At 47.8% G+C, this 14,847-nt stretch overlaps 1 protein-coding gene across 1 annotated transcript in view; it reads right to left on the reverse strand.

The window, feature by feature from the left end:
* PPM1F (protein phosphatase, Mg2+/Mn2+ dependent 1F) overlaps positions 1 to 14,632 on the reverse strand; it is a 62,319-nt gene extending 47,687 nt beyond the window's left edge. The window contains exon 1 of the mRNA XM_063964782.1: positions 14,212 to 14,632. Coding sequence (XP_063820852.1) covers positions 14,212 to 14,372 — 161 coding nt within the window. The 5' untranslated portion in view covers positions 14,373 to 14,632. The remainder of the gene's footprint in view (positions 1 to 14,211) is intronic.
* Positions 14,633 to 14,847: the final 215 nt, after the last annotated feature.

The raw sequence follows: 14,847 nt of genomic DNA on the forward strand, positions 1-14,847 counted from the left end.
ATCCTCTCGTAGTGGAAGAGGCCAGGGATCTCTTATGAGTAATTCCTGAAGATCTGGATACCAAGCCCTCCTTAGCCAGTTCGGAACAATGATGATCACCTGAACCTTTGTTCTTCTTATGATCTTTAGCACCTTTGGAATGAGTGGAAGCGGAGAGAACACGTACACCGACTGAAACACCCATGGTGTCACCAGTGCGTCCATGGCTATTGCTTGAGGGTCCCTCGCCCTGGAACAATAGCTCTGAAGCTTCTTGTTGAGGCGAGACGCCATCATGTCTATTTGAGGAATTCCCCAAAGACTTGTCACTTCTGTGAAGACCTCTTGATGAAGACCCCACTCTCCTGGATGGAGATCGTGTCTGCTGAGGAAGTCTGCTTCCCAATTGTCCACTCCTGGAATGAAGATTGCTGACAGAGCGCTTGTATGTCTTTCCGCCCAGCAGAGAACTTTTGTAGCCTCTGCCATTGCCGCCCTGCTCTTTGTTCCGCCCTGGCGGTTTATGTGCGCTACTGCTGTTATGTTGTCCGACTGTATTCGGATGGGCCGATTGCGAAGAAGACGTTCCGCTTGTAGAAAGCCGTTGTAAATGGCCCTTAACTCTTTATGTGTAAACAAACTTCCTGGCTTGACCATTTTCCCTGGAAGGTTTCCCCCTGTGTGACTGCTCCCCAGCCTCGGAGACTTGCATCCGTGGTTACTAGGTTCCAGTCCTGGATCCCGAACCTGCGTCCCTCTAAGAGGTGAGAGCTGTGCAGCCACCACAGGAGTGAGATTCTGGTCTTGGAGGACAAGATTATTTTCCGGTGCATGTGCAGATGGGATCCGGACCACTTGTCCAATAGGACCCACTGAAACACTCTGGCATGGAATCTGCCAAATTGAATGGCCTCGTAGGCCGCCACCATCTTCCCCAGCAATCGAGTGCATTGATGGATTGATACTCCCGCTGGTTTCAAAATTTGTTTGACCAAACTCTGAATTTCCAGAGCCTTCTCTTCTGGAAGAAAAACTCTCTGTAATTCCGTGTCCAGAATCATTCACAAAAACGACAACCGTTTCGTCGGATTTAGCTGTGACTTCGGCAAGTTCAGGAGCCAACCATGTTGCTGCAGAAGTGTCAGGGAGAGCGCAATGTCCTGCTCCAGCTTGTCTTTTGATCTCGCCTTTATCAGGAGATCGTCCAAGTTAGAGATAATTGTGACTCCTTGTTTGCGAAGTAGAAACCATCATTTCCGCCATTACCTTGGTGAAAATCCTCGGAGCCATGGACAGACCAAACGGCAACGTCTGAAATTGGAAATGACAATCCTGAATAGCAAACATCAGGTAAGCCTGATGCAGAGGATATATGGGGACGTGTAAGTAGGCATCCTTTATGTTGACCGACACCATGAAATCCCCTTCCTCCAGACTGGAGATCACTGCTCGGAGAGATTCCATCTTGAATTTTAATTTTCTTAGGTAAAGATTGAGGGACTTTAGGTTCAGAATTGGTCTGACCGAGCCGTCCGGTTTCGGGACCACAAACAAGCTTGAATAAAAGCCTTCTCCCTGTTGTGACGGGGGAACCCTGATAACGACTTGATTTAGACACATCGCATACAACCTTCCTGTCCGGAAGAGAAGCTGGTAAGGCCGATTTGAAATATCGGTGAGGGGGAACGTCTTGAAACTCCAGTTTGTACCCCCTGGGACACTGTCTCTAAAACCCATGGGTCCAGGGCCGAACGAGCCCAGAATTGACAGAAGAGCTTGAGACGTGCCCCCACCGGTGCGGACTCCCGCAGAGGAGCCCCAGCGTCATGCGGTGGATTTGGCAGAAGCCGGGGAGGACTTCTGCTCCTGGGGACCTGACACGGCCAGAGATCTTTTACCTTTTCCCCTTCCCCTATTAGTAAGGAAGGAATAACCTCGGCCTTTTTTGTAGTTATTTGGCCGAAAGGACTGCATCTGAAAGTGGTGAGCTTTTTTTTTGTTGTGGAGGAACATAAGGCAAAAATGACGACTTACCCGCGGTAGCCGTAGATACCAGATCAGTGAGACCCTCACCAAACAAGACACTACCTTTATATGGAAGAGACTGCATAGCTTTCTTAGAGTCAGCATCAGCATTCCATTGATGAATCCACAATGCCCTCCTAGCTGAAATCGCCATGGCATTGGCTTTTGATCCCAAAATGACAATATCTCTCGCCGCCTCCTTTAGGTAGGCCGCAGCGTCCCTGATATAACTCAGAATTAACAGGATGCTATCCTTATCTAGGGTATCTATATCAGATGACTAGTTCTCTGCCCACTTTTCGATAGCACTACTCACCCATGCAGATGCGATGGTTGGTCTGAGCAGTGTACCTGTGGTGATGTAAATGGATTTTAACGTATTTTCCTGTCTACGATCCGCAGGATCCTTAAGGGCTGCCGTGTCAGGAGATGGTAAAGCCACCTTTTTAGACAACCGTGATAGAGCCTTGTCCACAATGGGGGATGACTCCCACTTTTATCTATCCCCAGAGGGGAACGGCTACGCCACCTGAATCCTTTTGGGAATCAGAAACTTTTTGGTCAGGATTTTCCCACATTTTTTCAAACAGAGTATTCAGTTCATGAGAGGGAGTAAACGTTACCTCATGTTTCTTTCCCTTAAACATACAAACCCTAGTATCAGGAACCGCAGGGTCTTCAGTGATATGCAACACATCTTTTATTGCCACAATCATGTACTGAATGTTCTTTGGTAATTTTAGGTCTAATCTGGCATCACTATAGTCGACACTGGAGTCCGTGTCCGTGTCGGTATCTGTGTCTGCCAATTGAGCAAACAAACGTTTGTGAACCCGAGGGAGTCTGAACCTGTGATAACACATCCTCCACAGATTTATTCCATGCCTGGTTCTGAGAATCAGATCTATCTAATCTCTTATTAATAAGAGCCACATTAGCATTCAAGACGTTTACCCAATCAGGAGTCAGCGGTGCCGACAGGGTCACTCCCACAGCCTTTTCTGTCCCTAACACAGTCTCCTCCTGGGAAGAGCACTCCGCCTCAGACATGCCGATACACGCGTACCGACACCCACAGACACACTGGGCAAAAAGGGGACAGACCCACAGTAAAGCCTGTCAGAGAAACACAGAGGGAGTTTGCCAGCTCACAACCCAGCGCTCAATCCCGGTTCTGAAACGTTAATATAAAACTTCAGACCTGTAGCGCTTTTATAATACTTATATTTGCACCAAATCAACTGTGCCCCCCACCCCCCTCGTTTTGCACCCTGTTACTTGTACAGCAGTGTTGATGAAGGTCCAGCGTCTCTGCAGCTCAGTGAAGAGAAAATGGCGCTGAGGAGAGCTGTGAGGGCTAAGCCCCGCTCCCTTAATGGCGCGCTTCAGCCCCGCTATTTTTTTAATATAATCACACTGGCGGGAGTTAGAATTTTGTGTCTAAGCACTTAATTTCCACTTTGCCAGCCTTAATGAGTTTTATGCTGCCCAGGGCGCCCCTCACCCCCCTGCACCCTGTAGTGCCACTGTGTGTGGGAGCATGGCGCGCAGCGCGATCGCTGTGCGGTACCTCAGAAGCCGTCACTGCAGTCTTTTCTTCTTCTATTCGCCTGTCTTCCGACTTCTGGCTCTGCAATGGGGGTGACGGCGGGCTCTGGGAGTGAACCCCTAGGCGTACCTAGTGTTCCAAACCCTCAGGAGCTAATGGTGTCCTGTAGCCAAGAAGCAGAGCCTTTAAACTCACTAGAAGTAGGTCTGACTTCTCTTCCCTAAGTCCCACGATGCAGGGAGACTGGTGCCAGCAGTCCTCCCTGAAAATAAAAAACCTAACAAAGTCTTTTCAGAGAAACTCAGTAGAGCTCCTCCAAGTGCATCCAGTCTGCCTGGGCACAATTCTAAAACTGGAGTCTGGAGGAGGGGCATAGAGGGAGGAGCCAGTTCACACCCCTTCAAAGTCTTAAAGTGCCCATGTCTCCTGCGGATCCAGTCTATACCCCATGGTTCTTGAAGTGTCCCCAGCATCCTCTAGGATGTATGATAAATAAACATTTTCTCTCCTAAAATTAATGAATCAAAAAAGTGTGTGGTTTTTTTTTTATTTAAATAATATTTCTTAAGGTTTAATGTACTGGTGATTAGTGGTCCCAAGTGCACTACATATACACATGAACTCACTATTTTGGATTGTGTAAACCACCACATTTTCTTAAGGTAAAGCCAATTTATTCTTTAACTGATCCTTAATAATAAAACTAAAAAAAAAAAAACCACACACATGACCAGATTGGACAAAACCACCATTATATGATCATATTTCGCAATTACATAGCAATATTGTTACAAGGGTAGTGTCGTACTTCTTAGCACTTATAATAAAATTGTTGGTGATATAATATTTTCCAGGTGTTTAACGTGTCCCATGGCTTTCAAGGAGACAGAGATTCAATTGTCTTTTAGGAGCCCGCCACTAGATGGTGCCTCACGGCAGCAATTCAGTTGTTCTGCCGTTCGGGCACAATTAACATTGGTGCATTGAGTTCTCCTCAGAAGGCTATGAGCAGAAATGTGCAAAAAGTATCCTATATGGGTGCCCAAACTGGACTTTTCGTGTTACCAGCACTACTTTTTCCAGGGTAAATCTGGTGCTTTTTGTTGCTTAAAAATGGGTGACCGATCTGAGCAACAATTGAATCAGGGAGGCATCTGATTGGCTTCGAATTTATTCTGCAGCAGGACAATGACCCCAAACATAATGTCATTATTATTATTAAGAACTATCTTCACTGTAAAGAAGAACAAAAAGAGTCCTGGAAGTGATGATATGGCCATCACAGAACTCTGATCTCAACATTAGAGTCGGTCTGGGATTACATAAAGAAAAAGAAGGATTTGAGTAAGCCTACATCCACAGAAGATCTGTGGTTAGTTCTCCAAGATGATTGAAACAGGATCGGTATGTGATCCTGCCGCACAGGATGCCAAATGTCAGTATGCCGACATCGGCACCCTGGGCGCTAGAATGCCAGCTGGGGGGGGCGAGTGCAATGTAGCCCCTTGCTTGCTCGCTGCGCTCGCAATGCTGCGGGTTCGGTGGCAAACTTAGCTCACCACAGGTTCTTTCTCCCTCTATGGGTGTCATGGACACCCTTAGAGTGGATATCGCCCACCTCGCCAGTATTCCGGCAGTGGTATGGTACCCCCGTCGGGATGCCAGAGTCGGTATTGAGACAGCCGGGATCCCGACGGGTGGTACGTTAACCACATAACGTTTGAAACAACCTCCCTGCCGAGTTCCTTCAAAAACTGTTTAAGTATATCTAGAAGAATTAGTGCTGATTTGAAGGCAAAGGGTGGTCACACCAAATACTAATTTGATTTAACTATCTCTTCTGTTGATTAACTTTGCATTTTGTTAACGGATAGAAATAAAACTATTACCACTTCTATTTTTGAAAGCATGGAACAAAGAATTTGATGTTACCAGGTCTATTTCACTTTGCAACCACATATCAAGAGTGTAATGGCTCTCATGTATCCGGGATCTGTAAACAGCAGGGTAGGGGAAATTCTACATGTTAGATTTCTCAGATTTGCCTATTCCCAAAAAAAATAAAAATAATAATAATAATAATAATAATAAGAATAAGAATCTAAATCAGTGAATCTGGGGGTTTTAACATGCAGATGTTCTCTGACCGATCGAAGATGGCATTTTTGAAAGGTAGATTGGAGAATCGCAGCGCTGATACATGGCCCTTGTAAGTCTATCTTGTGATTGAAAAAATAAAAAATAAAAAAGTCAGACAATTTCTACCAAAAGATAAAATAAACAAACCGATGTATGGAATCTGCCATTAGTATAAAACAGTGATTCCAAAAGTGTGTGGTACTGCACTGTGGGGGGGCAATGGATTATTCTAGGACAGTGAACGCTGAGAGGTTAAGGCAGCAGCTAGGGAGTACAGTGAAAAGATAAGGAGAATGTGAAAGCATCTGCTTTTCTTTTCTCCAATGTAGGGGTTGTGCCGGCCCCTGTGTCTGACAAGCTGCAGCAAGACTGCCTTTCCTTCGCACTACGAGCCTTTCTGAGTGGCAACAACCTGGAAATACACAGGAGGGAGCTGGTGTGTAATCATCACTTTCCCTCTATTATGGAGATAAATAAGCCAGGGCGGCTAAGTGTGTGCAAATCAAGGTGCTTTAGTAAGGCGACAGAATATACATCTGTGACATATTCGCAGCTAAGCTGTAGAGAAGTGAAAGAATGGAGCAGGATCTTGGAGAGCCAGTCTAGAAATATCAGGGGGAGGGGGGTATAGGTATAATAGACTGGGGTTTATGGTAAAGCATGTTTTTATTGTGATGGTATTCAATGGTACCAAGTACTAGCACCTTTTCTTCTGAAAACAGAAAGTCCATCTACCCTCATTGCTAGTATACTTTACAACCAGACAAGTCCATATCAATTACTTCATAGACCAAAGAGACACGATCCCTAGCCTACAGGACAGTCAGCATTTCAGGTGAGTACAGTCACCTTTTTTTCCCATAGAAAACAAAGCATTGGTTGTGACTTATCAGGTTTGTGTGACCACAAGTCTCAGCAGGTATCCCAGAAGCAGATGTTCGGAGTAGCAGTTGTGGTTGCATATACAAGAAAGGGATCTAAGATTTACAGACTTGAAAGCGTTGCCATGGATGGTGTAAATGCCCATCTGTCAAAATCGCATTTTGTGAAAGATTGTAATTCCATTATTAATAGATACGGTTATGTTATTACATAAAAACTTAAATCAGTATCTTGAATAATCTGACTTGAGTAATGATGTAAAATGGGTGGAGGGTGCTGGAAGAAATTTATGGAACTGAGGGGGCAGCATCCCTACAAAGCTTGGGAATCTCTGCAAAAACATCACAATTATTATTACATTTTATTTATAAAGCGCCACAAGTGTTTCACAGCGCCGTACAAGGACAGTACAGGGAGACAAAACTTAGCATTACAGTAAATAAATAACAAAAATAGAGTACATGTAACAAAGAGCACCACAATTCTCAAAACATAATACAGCTAAAGATGTAAGTAGCGAGTGAGTGATCAGCGTACTACTAGGAGCTGCTGGCCATAGATGGAGATGAGCCTTGACCAGCAGGAGAAAAATAAGAATTTACTTACCGATAATTCTATTTCTCGTAGTCCGTAGTGGATGCTGGGGACTCCGTCAGGACCATGGGGATTAGCGGCTCCGCAGGAGACAGGGCACAAAAGTAAAAGCTTTAGGATCAGGTGGTGTGCACTGGCTCCTCCCCCTATGACCCTCCTCCAAGCCTCAGTTAGGATACTGTGCCCGGACGAGCGTACACAATAAGGAAGGATTTTGAATCCCGGGTAAGACTCATACCAGCCACACCAATCACACTGTACAACCTGTGATCTGAACCCAGTTAACAGCATGATAACAGCGGAGCCTCTGAAAAGATGGCTCACAACAATAACCCGATTTTTGTAACAATAACTATGTACAAGTATTGCAGACAATCCGCACTTGGGATGGGCGCCCAGCATCCACTACGGACTACGAGAAATAGAATTATCGGTAAGTAAATTCTTATTTTCTCTGACGTCCTAAGTGGATGCTGGGGACTCCGTCAGGACCATGGGGATTATACCAAAGCTCCCAAACGGGCGGGAGAGTGCGGATGACTCTGCAGCACCGAATGAGAGAACTCCAGGTCCTCCTCAGTCAGGGTGTGCCCCTGACCAAGTAGCTGCTCGGCAAAGTTGTAAAGCCGAGACCCCTCGGGCAGCCGCCCAAGATGAGCCCACCTTCCTTGTGGAATGGGCATTTACATATTTTGGCTGTGGCAGGCCTGCCACAGCATGTGCAAGCTGAATTGTACTACACATCCAACTAGCAATCGTCTGCTTAGAAGCAAGAGCACCCAGTTTATTGGGTGCATACAGGATAACAGCAAGTCAGTTTTCCCGACTCCAGCCGTCCTGGAAACCTATATTTTCAGGGCCCTGACAACATCTAGCAACTTGGAGTCCTCCAAGTCCCTAGTAGCCGCAGGTACCACAATAAGCTGGTTCAGGTGAAACACTGACACCACCTTAGGGAGAAACTGGGGACGAGTCCGCAGCTCTGCCCTGTCCGAATGGACAATCAGATATGGGCTTTTGTGAGACAAAGACGCCAATTCTGACACTCGTCTGGCCGAGGCCAGGGCCAACAGCATGGTCACTTTCCATGTGAGATATTTCAAATCCACAGATTTGAGCAGTTTAAACCAATGTGATTTGAGGAATCCCAGAACTACGTTGAGATCCCACAGTGCCACTGGAGGCACAAAAGGGGGTTGTATATGCAGTACTCCCTTGACAAACTTCTGGACTTCAGGAACTGAAGCCAATTCTTTCTGGAAGAAAATCGACAGGGCCGAAATTTGAACCTTAATGGACCCCAATTTGAGGCCCATAGACACTCCTGTTTGCAGGAAATGCAGGAATCGACAGAGTTGAAATTTCTTCGTGGGGCCTTCCTGGCCTCACACCACGCAACATATTTTCGCCACATGTGGTGATAATGTTGTGCGGTCACCTCCTTCCTGGCTTTGACCAGGGTAGGAATGACCTCTTCCGGAATGCCTTTTTCCCTTAGGATCCGGCGTTCAACCGCCATGCCGTCAAACGCAGCCGCGGTAAGTCTTGGAACAGACATGGTACTTGCTGAAGCAAGTCCCTTCTTAGCGGCAGAGGCCATGAGTCTTCTGTGAGCATCTCTTGAAGTTCCAGGTACCAAGTCCTTCTTGGCCAATCCGGAGCCACGAGTATAGTTCTTACTCCTCTACGTCTTATAATTCTCAGTACCTTGGGTATGAGAAGCAGAGGAGGGAACACATACACTGACTGGTACACCCACGGTGTTACCAGAGCGTCCACAGCTATCGCCTGAGGGTCTCTTGACCTGGCGCAATACCTGTCCAGTTTTTTGTTCAGGCGGGACGCCATCATGTCCACCTTTGGTCTTTCCCAATGGTTCACAATCATGTGGAAGACTTCCCGATGAAATCCCCACTCTCCCGGGCGTCGTTTCTGCTATTGCCCTTCTGCTTCTTGTGCCGCCCTGTCTGTTTACGTGGGCGACTGCCGTGATGTTGTCCCACTGGATCAATACCGGCTGACCTTGAAGCAGAGGTCTTGCTAAGCTTAGAGCATTGTAACTTGCCCTTAGCTCCAGTATATTTATGTGGAGAGAATTCTCCAGACTTGATCACACTCCCTGGAAATTTTTTTTTATTTTTTTTTTCCTTGTGTGACTGCTCCCCAGCCTCTCAGGCTGGCATCCCTGGTCACCAGGACCCTTCCTGAATGCCGAATCTGCGGCCCATTAGTAGATGAGTACTTTGCAGCCACCGCAGAATAAACACCCTTGTCCTTGGAGACAGGGTTATCCGCTGATGCATCTGAAGATGCGATCCGGACCATTTTTCCAGCAGATCCCACTGAAAAGTTCTTGCGTGAAAACTGCCGAATGGAATCGCTTCGTAAAGAAGCCACCATTTTTCCCAGGACCCTTGTGCAATGATGCACTGACACTTTTCCTGGTTTTAGGAGGTTCCTGACTAGCTCGGATAACTCACTGGCTTTCTTCTCCGGGAGAAACACCCTTTTCTGGACTGTGTCCAGAATCATCCCTAGGAACAGCCGATGTGTCGTCGGAAACAACTGCGGTTTTGGAATATTTAGAATCCACCCGTGCTGTCGTAGAACTACTTGAGATAGTGCTACTCCGACCTCCAACTGTTCTCTGGACCTTGCTCTTATCAGGAGGTCGTCCATTTTCTTTGAAGAAGAATCATCATTTCGGCCATTACCTTGGTAAAGACCCGGGGTGCCGTGGACAATCCAAACGGCAGCGTCTGAAACTGATAGTGACAGTTCTGTACCACGAACCTGAGGTACCCTTGGTGAGAAGGGCAAATCGGGACATGGAGGTAAGTATCCCTGATGTCCCGGGACACCCTATAGTCCCCTTCTTCCTGGTTCGCTATCACTGCTCTGAGTGACTCCATCTTGATTTGAACCTTTGTAAGTGTTCACATATTTCAGATTTAGAATAGGTCTCACCGAGCCTTCTGGCTTCAGTACCACAACATAGTGTGGAATAATACCCCTTTCCTTGTTGTAGGAGGGGTACTTTGATTATCACCTGCTGGGAATACAGCTTGTGAATTGTTTCCAATACTGCCTCCCTGTCGGAGGGAGACGTTGGTAAAGCAGACTTCAGGAACCTGCGAGGGGGAAACGTCTCGACTTTCCAATCTGTACCCCTGGGATCCTACTTGTAGGATCCAGGGGTCCTGTACGGCCCCAGCGTCATGCTGAGAAACTTGGCAGAAGCGGTGGAGGCTTCTGTTCCTGGGAATGGGCTGCCTGCTGCAGTCTTCTTCCCTTTCCTCTATCCCTGGGCAGATATGACTCTTATGGGGACGAAAGGACTGAGGCTGAAAAGACGGTGTCTTTTTCTGCAGAGATGTGACTTAGGGTAAAAACGGTGGATTTTCCAGCAGTTGCCGTGGCCACCAGGTCCGATGGACCGACCCCAAATAACTCCTCCCCTTTATACGGCAATACTTCTTTGTGCCGTTTGGAATCTGCATCACCTGACCACTGTCGTGTCCATAAACATCTTCTGGCAGATATGGACATCGCACTTACTCTTGATGCCAGAGTGCAAATATCCCCTCTGTGCATCTCGTATATATAGAAATGCATCCTTTAAATGCTCTATAGTCAATAAAATACTGTCCCTGTCAAGGGTATCAATATTTTTAGTCAGGGAATCCGACCAAGCCACCCCAGCTCTGCACATCCAGGCTGAGGCGATCGCTGGTCGCAGTATAACACCAGTATGTGTGTATATACTTCTTAGGATATTTTCCAGCCTCCTATCAGTTGGCTCCTTGAGGACGGCCCTATCTGGAGACGGTACCGCCACTTGTTTTGATAAGCGTGTGAGCGCCTTATCCACCCTAAGGGGTGTTTCCCAACGCGCCCTAACTTCTGGTGGGAAAGGGTATACCGCCAATAATTTTCTATCGGGGGAAACCCACGCATCATCACACACTTCATTTAATTTATCTGATTCAGGAAAAACTACAGGTAGTTTTTTCACACCCCACATAATACCCTTTTTTGTGGTACTTGTAGTATCAGAAATATGTAACACCTCCTTCATTGCCCTTAACAAGTAACGTGTGGCCCTAAAGGAAAATACGTTTGTTTCTTCACCGTCGACACTGAAATCAGTGTCTGTGTCTGTGTCGACCGACTGAGGTAAATGGGCGTTTTAAAGCCCCTGACGGTGTTTGAGACGCCTGGACAGGTACTATTTTGTTTGCCGGCCGTCTCTGTTGACATTATCACGTAATTCCTTGAATAAGCCATCCATTCCGGTGTCGACTCCCTAGAGAGTGACATCACCATTACAGGCAATTGCTCCGCCTCCTCACCAACATCGTCCTCATACATGTCGACACACACGTACCGACACACAGCACACACACAGGGAATGCTCTGATAGAGGACAGGACCCCACTAGCCCTTTGGGGAGACAGAGGGAGAGTTTGCCAGCACACACCAAAAACGCTATAATTATACAGGGACAACCTTTATATAAGTGTTTTTCCCTTATAGCATTTTAATATATATAGTCATATCGCCAAATAAGTGCCCCCCCTCTCTGTTTTAACCCTGTTTCTGTAGTGCAGTGCAGGGGAGAGCCTGGGAGCCTTCCCACCAGCATTTCTGTGAGGGAAAATGGCGCTGTGTGCTGAGGAGAATAGGCCCCGCCCCCTTTTCGGCGGGCTTCTTCTCCCGTTTTTCTGAGACCTGGCAGGGGTTAAATACATCCATATAGCCCCCAGGGGCTATATGTGATGTATTTTTAGCCAGAATAAGGTACTATCATTGCTGCCCAGGGCGCCCCCCCCCAGCGCCCTGCACCCTCAGTGACCGCTGCTATGAAGTGTGCTGACAACAATGGCGCACAGCTGCAGTGCTGTGCGCTACCTTATGAAGACTGAAAAGTCTTCTGCCGCCGGTTTCTGGACCTCTTCACTTTTCGGCATCTGCAAGGGGGTCGGCGGCGCGGCTCCGGGACGAACCCCAGGGTGAGACCTGTGTTCCGACTCCCTCTGGAGCTAATGGTGTCCAGTAGCCTAAGAAGCCAATCCATCCTGCACGCAGGTGAGTTCACTTCTCTCCCCTAAGTCCCTCGATGCAGTGAGCCTGTTGCCAGCAGGACTCACTGAAAATAAAAAACCTAACAAAACTTTTACTCTAAGCAGCTCTTTAGGAGAGCCACCTAGATTGCACCCTTCTCGGCCGGGCACAAAAATCTAACTGAGGCTTGGAGGAGGGTCATAGGGGGAGGAGCCAGTGCACACCACCTGATCCTAAAGCTTTTACTTTTGTGCCCTGTCTCCTGCGGAGCCGCTAATCCCCATGGTCCTGACGGAGTCCCCAGCATCCACTTAGGACGTCAGAGAAAAGCGGGTAAAGATGGTCGCTGAGTAGGAGAGGACTGTGAGTGAAATATGTTGAGAAGAGGGTTTTGACAACAAGAGGAAAGAGGGTCCTGCTCTGAAGATCTTACAATCTAGTGGGAAGGGGTGACAGACAGATGACATGAGGTGCAAGCAAGTGGGAGGTAACCTGATGGCAGGATGTAAGCAAAACAGATGTTCAAGGAATGAGGAAAGCAAAGAATAAGACTATTTTAAGAAGATACTTTCACACCGGACATTTGGATAGGAATACCGCTTTTCATATTCAGACTACATTAAAAGAATAAGTTTAAATTGGTGCCATAAATTATTGTATGTTACCAAAAAGTAAGAAGATTTCCTATGACATTATCAAACATTGCTTTCAGTTTTAAAATGGCAGCACCAAATACACACTGAATAACTTGCATGAATGCTGTGGCTGTGTGAGAACAATGCATGGCTTGGCTGGTATGTCAGGTATGAAGTGTGGGCCTGCTCTGACATTGCTGAGCTGCTCACAGCTGACACATTCCGAGTGTGCCCCTGTATTTCACAGAAATGCCTGTGCCACATGTCATTTGCTGAGTCTGAGCCATTTAGGACACTTTAACAACACAAAGCTGTTATCACTGCTTGATACCTGCACCCTATGGATCTTAAATTAATACAAGTCTGATGTTAAGTTATGAAGCAACACAACGGATTTTTTTTATATATATATATATATATATATATATATATATATGGTATCCGGACTCCAGGTCGACAGCACAAAGGTCGACACACTTTAGGTCGCCGCCAATTGGTCGACACACATTAGGTCGACAGGGTCAAAAGGTCGACAGGAACAAGGTCGACAGGAACAAGGTCGACAGGAACAAGGTCGACAGGAACAAGGTCGACAGGAACAAGGTCGACAGGAACAAGGTCGACAGGGTCAAAAGGTCGACATGAGTTTTTCACGATTTTTTTCTTTTTTTGAACCTTTTCATACTTAACGATCCACGTGGACTACGATTGGAACGGTAAAGTGTGCCGAGCGAAGCGGAGCGGAGCGAAGGCACCATGCCCGAAGCATGGCGAGCGAAGCGAGCCATGCGAGGGGACGCGGTGCACTAATTCGGGTTCCCGGTCACTCTACGAAGAAAACGACACCAAAAAAACATAAAAAACTCATGTCGACCTTTTTCCATGTCGACCTTGTTGTTGTCGACCTTTTGACCCTGTCGACCTTTTGACCCTGTCGACCAATTGGCGTCGACCTTTGTGCTGTCGACCCTGAGTCCCAGACCCATATATATATATATATATATATATATATATTTATTTTGACAGTGGTACTCGCAGTGTAGGCTAATTACCTCTATAGATGCTGCTGCTGCTGCAGTATCACTATGTACACCCAGCCACCAGTCTACCATCACATTACAGACCCTGGGAATATTAGGGACCTTGTTATGCAAAGTGACGGCTCCAGGCAGCCTGCTGATCCCTCTTTTCGGAAACTACACGTTCCAGAAATGAGGGACTGCTGGAACTTGTAGTGTTACAGGAGCTGGAGAGTCACACATTACACACAAGGAGGCGCAGCCCTAGCCCCGTGTCCCCATCATCACTGCGCCCGTGCTGCCCATCTGCCACCGCCCCTCTCACCTGCCCCCCACCAGCCGCAGAGCGGCCTCGGACAGCTCCCCCTCGGCCTCGTCACGGCTCACGCTCCGGTTCTGTGGCCTCGGCTGCCCCTCTGGCCCGGCGAGGTCACGTATCACAGCCGCCAGCAGATTCCGGGCCGCCGCCTCCTCATCCTCCGCCATGGTATGCCACCGCCGCCGGCCGCAGAGCAGCTCACTCTGCGGGAACCCGGAAGCAGCGCGGGGCTGCACGTGTGCGAGGAATTGCTGGCGCGGGGGAGGCCGGGAGGGGCGGTGGCCTGGGAGCGCCAACACACCAGACCCCCGGGGGCGCACACGCCGGGGTGGGGGAGTCCAGAGACCGGGCGGTATGGGTGTTAAACGTCACTTCTTAATCTCATACTATATAGAGTTATTCTGCCCGGCCCAGCCCGCAAGGCCCCCCATGAGCAGTGGTACAGTCTAGGTACAGACCACCCAATAAGGGCGGGGCAGACTGACAGCTCTTGGGGGCTGGTCCCTGTTTGAGAAGGAAAGAGGCGTACACGGCGGCTACTAGTGCTGCTGTCACCTGTAACCCATAGCAACCAGTCACAGCAGCAGCTCCCTCGCTGTGAATGAGACGATGCTGTGACTGGCTGGCGGTATACGGGTGGTT

The sequence above is a fragment of the Pseudophryne corroboree genome, chromosome 1 (genome assembly GCF_028390025.1).
Source record: "Pseudophryne corroboree isolate aPseCor3 chromosome 1, aPseCor3.hap2, whole genome shotgun sequence".
Taxonomy (NCBI): domain Eukaryota; kingdom Metazoa; phylum Chordata; class Amphibia; order Anura; family Myobatrachidae; genus Pseudophryne; species Pseudophryne corroboree.